This window comes from Lates calcarifer, linkage group LG5, assembly GCF_001640805.2.
Source record: "Lates calcarifer isolate ASB-BC8 linkage group LG5, TLL_Latcal_v3, whole genome shotgun sequence".
Classification (NCBI taxonomy): domain Eukaryota; kingdom Metazoa; phylum Chordata; class Actinopteri; family Centropomidae; genus Lates; species Lates calcarifer.
This window is the reverse complement of record NC_066837.1, coordinates 5780020-5786019: the sequence shown is the minus strand read 5'-3', so window position 1 is coordinate 5786019 and position 6000 is coordinate 5780020. Positions and strand designations below refer to the sequence as shown.

General features: G+C 39.5%; 1 protein-coding gene across 4 annotated transcripts in view; it reads right to left on the bottom strand.

Annotated features, from left to right (window-relative positions):
* The window catches only part of LOC108894754 (proto-oncogene vav), a 34147-nt gene that overhangs the window by 22203 nt on the left and 5944 nt on the right, over positions 1-6000 (bottom strand). For 3 of the 4 annotated variants that reach the window (XM_051070510.1, XM_051070513.1, XM_051070511.1), the window contains exons 6-13: positions 5893-5958; positions 5235-5343; positions 4248-4343; positions 4064-4132; positions 3871-3974; positions 3673-3772; positions 1929-2024; positions 1769-1837 (exon numbers count right to left, since the gene is read on the bottom strand). In XM_051070510.1, coding sequence (XP_050926467.1) covers positions 1769-1837; positions 1929-2024; positions 3673-3772; positions 3871-3974; positions 4064-4132; positions 4248-4343; positions 5235-5343; positions 5893-5958 — 709 coding nt within the window. The remainder of the gene's footprint in view (positions 1-1768; positions 1838-1928; positions 2025-3672; positions 3773-3870; positions 3975-4063; positions 4133-4247; positions 4344-5234; positions 5344-5892; positions 5959-6000) is intronic. The other variant, XM_051070512.1, reaches the window with a different exon arrangement.

Below are 6000 nucleotides of genomic sequence, written 5' to 3'. Positions count from 1 at the left end.
CCTACCTCTGCCAGGCTTGTTCTGCACAGTGTGGCTCTCCTTGAATTTCTCGGTGACGCTTCTCATTTGAGTTCTTGACGCTTGGAAATGCTGTTATAACTTTGTATATCCTTCTCCTGCTTCCTAAGCATCGACAATTCTTCAAGTCTACAGTGATTTCCTTAGTTTTTGGCATGATGCTTTCTCAAGTGACAGCTCAAATCTTAACTGAAGTTTTTATACCGCGTGTAAAGCAGCTCTTGGCTCTCCTGACTGTAACCTCTCTGTGGCAGCTTCTCACAGACTCAATCAACTCTTCTTCCCCTCCCCCCTCAAACACAAACACAAACACAAACACACACACACACACACACACACACACACACACAGACGCACACACACAGAGACCCCCTTCCAAAAACCCATCAAAGAGTAATACAATGGCTCCATCTATAGGATAAAGTAGAGAGTCGCAACAGGAAGTTACCCCAAAATCTGAGGTTTCAAACAGGAAGTTGGGTTTCTGAACTTTGACGGGCCAGAACCGGCACACGCTTCGACCAAAACTCACAATTTTCGGAGCCAGTCTTCCAAAAAATTCCTCAAGGAGGGGCTGACAACATTTGAAGTGAATCTGGTCACCCGTCTAGAAACTGGACATCACACTATAAAATATGTCATTTCCTGCTATAAATAGGTGGTGCTACAACAATTGTATGAATATTGACATATGGATGTGTGCAGATAGGTACCATTAACAATCCTGTAAAGTTTGATGCAGTTTGGACAAAGTATGGCCGAAATATAGCAAAAATAAAGCAACTTCCTGTTTCGTGGCGAGTAATCGAACTTTGAGGGGCCATAACTTCCACGCCCTTCAACAAAAACTCAAAATCTGCCGCAATTTAACGTCGTCTATGTCTTAAGAACATACTATTAAGTTTTGAAGTCAATCGGATAATGCGTCTAGGACTAGTTCGCGTTCAAGCGACCCCTGGAAATGGCCAAAAACACACAATTTTTTCACCTTCCGGTCAAAATAAAAATACTTTCTGTTGGGTTTAGAATATGGCTCCAAGAGACTTTTTGGTGCGTCATGGGATGTTACATATGTGTGCAGATTTTCAGATTTTTAGGCGCAACGGGCTTGAGGGGCTGTTCCGTTTAAAAATGTAGGTGGCGCTACCGAGGCCATTTTACCACGCCCATGCTCAAGACCCCTAAATTATTAAATTTTTCGCCGTGCCTGACGCGTCTGCAAATTTTGGTAAGTTTTCACGCATGTTAAGGCCCTCAAAAAGCCGATCTAAGAGGCGGAAAAAGAAGAAAAAAAATAATAATAATAATAATAATAATAATAATAATAATAAACAGACCGAAAACAAGAGGGTCCTTGCAACTCGTTGCATGGCCCCGTTGGGCCCACGCAACTCGTTGCTCGGGCCCTAATAATAATAAACCGACCGAAAACAAGAGGGTCCTTGCAACTCGTTGCATGGCCCCGTTGGGCCCACGCAACTCGTTGCTCGGGCCCTAATAATAATAATAATAATAATAAACAGACCGAAAACAAGAGGGTCCTTGCAACTCGTTGCATGGCCCCGTTGGGCCCACGCAACTCGTTGCTCGGGCCCTAATAATAATAATAATAATAATAAACAGACCGAAAACAAGAGGGTCCTTGCAACTCGTTGCATGGCCCCGTTGGGCCCACGCAACTCGTTGCTCGGGCCCTAAATATAACACATTTAGGGCAGTGATCAAAAGTCACACAAATACACACACTTACTCTCATGGCATCAAGAGCTGTGCGTAGATTTTCCTTATCTGTTGGGTCAGTGGTATGCTTCACCAGCTCCTACACACAAATAACCCACATCAAATTATAGCTGCTGGATAAAACAGAAAAGACAACTAAGTGTAAAGCAAGCACACACACTCTCACATACCTGTAACAGCAGGTGATATTTGAGGACCCTCTGCATAGGGACCATGAGTAAATCTCTGAGAGAAAAACGTCCACTATTGGCTCTCTTTGAACACTCCTGAGGGAAAAGGAGAAGGAAGTGTGAGAGAAGCAAAGTGTGCCGTAAACCACAGTCGAGGATGTTGGTGACAGACACAACCTTCATGCTAGTTTCCTCTAGTGGCAAAATGTGGTACTGAAACAAAAAATCCCCTTGCGGTAGGGGGGATTTTTAGTCATATAACAACACGTACCTGACAAACAGATACACACATACAACAAAAGGTGTGGTTTCGATTTGATACCAAGTGATGCCAGGGATAGGATCACCATCTTCAATACCGATACTGAACATGAGGCATTTCCTCTTTCTATTCTCTGTTAATGACTAAATCACATGAACATTTAAACATAAGTTAGTTTTGGTAAATAAAATTTTGGAATTCTCTGAGCTACCAAGCTAATGTCATCACTGCACACATACACACAACACAAAATAAAACATATTGCAGCACTGAAAGGATGGTTCATGTGCCCAGAATGTGTATCTATCTTACTGACACGAGTAAAGTTTATGGATTGAATCTCCTACCTAACCTGTGGGCCAGAAAGCATTTCTGTTGTTGGCCACTATTACAAAAGCCACATCTGTACAACTGTTCCGAGAACACCTCAGACAGCATACGGGGTCAAATACTACTCTTTGTATTATATAATTTGAATTTTGATCATAACTACACAAAATGTACTTTTTGTGCATGATGATGTCCCAGTCAATCTCATAGAATATGAATAAATTAAAAATGTTCATCTGCTTGCGGCACTAGATGAAAAGTCAGGGATCACCAAAGCTGTTAGAATTCATACAAGTTGTTGATATATTTTAGTATAAACCAAAGTGGTGGACCAATCAACTAACACTGCCATCCTAGTGAGCCCCTAGTGAGGCAATAAATCCATTATGTACCCAAGTGACCAACATGTCCTTATGATTAGGAAGTATTACGAGAATCAGTTTGCTAACTTTTCTCTTTCCTTCCTGTTTCTAAATAGATTATGGATTTAATACAAAAAGGACACCATGGTCAAAGACGGTTTCAATTCATTGTGGTGAAAGTTGCTCACCCAGCACATATGCCAAAAATGTTTTTCTCTCTTCCTGGTTTGTTTTGGGATAGTGTTGCCCATGACTCAACATGTGCATCAGTAGGTTTTTCTCTAAAGCTGCTGACTCATCCCACAATCACACTCATAAAAATAGTTTTTCCAGGCTCCAGATTTCCAGTTTTACAGATATTAAATTTCTATGGTTTCTAAACTTAAGAAAAAAATGCAGTAAATGTCTTTGTGTGCCACTGAAGCCGACCAATAGAGGAATCAGTATCCACCTCTCTTAATACACACGTCAAGCTAAATGCAGTTAAAACCTACTAATAACACTATAGTAATGAAAAGCCACATTGTACACAGAACAGCACACAAGTACACAATCCCTCACTGGCTTCCCACCAAACACTGCCTGTTATTTTCAACAGGGCCAACCAACTCTGGGCTGACTTCAGTGACTCTGCCTTTAGTTCAGACTTTGTATTGTACAGTGCAGTATACATCATTTGCTCATTATATGCCAGTTACTCAACATCAGTAAAAAAAATATAAATAATAATTTAAAAAAAAAATCACACTTCCCCTGTACTTCTGCCTTTGAAAGTGTGCTTCTTCCTCACCTCCAGTTTCATCCTGATATCCTCTCTCGTGTTTGAAAGCTTGTCGAGGTGTTTTGTTGCTGTTTCCACCTGACTGCAGTAGCGACCGTACAGTAAGAGCCTGAGGGGGTTAACAATATTAAAACATATTATTTATTATATTTATTATTACATTATGCACCTCTAATCTCACTGAAAATGTGTGTGTGTGTTGTGTACCTCTCCTTGTAGTTAAAAAACACCTGGTAGAGATTCCTTGCTCCATAATTTAGGATGGAGCTCCGGACCTCCTCCAACAAATTACGATGGGTGTTGGCCAACTCCTGCATACACAGAAAACATGTAAACAAAGCTAATATGTGAAGGTAAACCTGTACACATGACCAGGTGTGTGAATAATCTCCCCCTGTACCTCAATGTTGATGAAGATACTCTCAATGTCTTGCTCCTGGAGAAACTTTTCAAGCGGTTTCATAAAGTGCTGCACAAAAGAGAAGGTGTGTTTGTTAATCTGTACATATGAATGTCCACTTTCATGTTTGTCTGTGAATGTTCTGAATGAATCTTCTTTGGTCAGACTGAAAATGTGTGCACACCTGTAATATAGATTCCAGTGTGTCGCTGTATTTCTCTTCTGTCTGTCTGATCTCCTGCAGGCAGCACTCTCGTTTGTCAACACCTGTCTTCTGCTGCTGCATAAACACACACAAAAACTGTGAGGTGACGTGTGGAGAGATTTATTTATTTTGAGTATCATGGACACAAGTTGTTTTGACTTGTATCTTGCAGCTGAACACTGATCGCAGGCCTTTGTCTCTTTCACCCTTCCACCATCAACCCTTTTTTTTCCTTTCACCTTATGATTATAGTTCTTTTGTTTATGCCATTGTTTGTCAGCATTTTAAGCTTCTTCTGCATCTGTCATGAAAGTAATTTCTGCTGATTAGGCAGCATTTTCACGTAGTGTAAATAGTCAAATTGATGCATAAATATCCGACAACAAAGAAATGATAAAATGCTTAAGGAATACTATTAAATATTGATGCTTTTCAATTTCAGTGGCAGATCCTAAAAACTTCAGGGTATTTTTGCCCTTGTGAATTTCCAACTCTTGCTCTCACGACTCTTCATTTACACCACCCTTCACAGCAAGATACATGAATTATGTAGCTGGGTTAGACATTATGTTTTTATGTTTTTTTATTATATTTTATTATGTTGTTTTTCCTGGATGGGGCTGCTATCTGCAGATGGAGACACACTGCAAACATCTCTGCACAACTCTGGGTTTTCAGTAACTTCTAACCTGGGGTCATACCACCCACAAAGGGTCTCAGAATGAATCTAAGGAATCGCACTATCATTAACAGGATAGGGTTGCAGAAAGGTATATTTCTAATACACAAAATGATATTTATTTTTCCTTCACTATATTTTCAGGGTTCAAAAATGATTTAAATAAGATAAGAAAAAAAAAAGAACACATGCTGGGTATCAAATCACAAAACTTTTTTGGATCTGTCTAAAATATATTTATGGTGGTAGATGCACCAAAGAACTGAAAGCTGTAACTTGTCACTCACAGCTTCAGGTGGTTCATCCGTCCTCATCAAGTCTTCATAGATCTCATCCCCCTCGTTCTCCTCATCCTCCACAAAGTCATATAAGTCGTCATCCTCATCCACTGTGTCACTGATAAACACAACACACACAGTATTGATACTATCATAATCTTTGTCTTGTCTTAATTAATATCATTATAAGGAAGCTTAAATGTACAAATATTCACTGTAAAAAGGCAGAGATGTATAAGATTAACTAAAAAATCCGTTTTTGTGTTTTGTACAATAAAACTCATTTGTATTTCTTTCACTTGCGATTGTCATGTACCGATTTGCGTTCTTGCTACACCCCTGCACAAGCTGTTAACAAACATGGGAAATGGACAGTCTGTATCAGGGAGGATGAATCACTGGTGTAACTATGTACAGTAACAGACCAAAGGCAGATTTAGAGATTTACCCATGATACCCTATTTTGTTTTAAGATGCTAAAACAGCGTCTCGAGATAACTTCTGTTGTGAATTGGCGCTATATAAATAAAATTTGACTTGACTTGACTTGAAAAAAATAAAATAAAATAAAAAAAAAATCATCACCAAAAACAGAAGACAGCTTTTTTTGGGACTATTTCTCTTCCTCAACTGTATCATCATAACAAATTTGAGAAAAATATCTCACTCTATTTGGTCAGAGAGGCCGCTGTAGATCTCATCATCAGGAGCGCATCCTTCCAAAGGAAAAGGCCTGGAGGAGGAAGTATTTAAGCATTTTACTTATTACAAACTG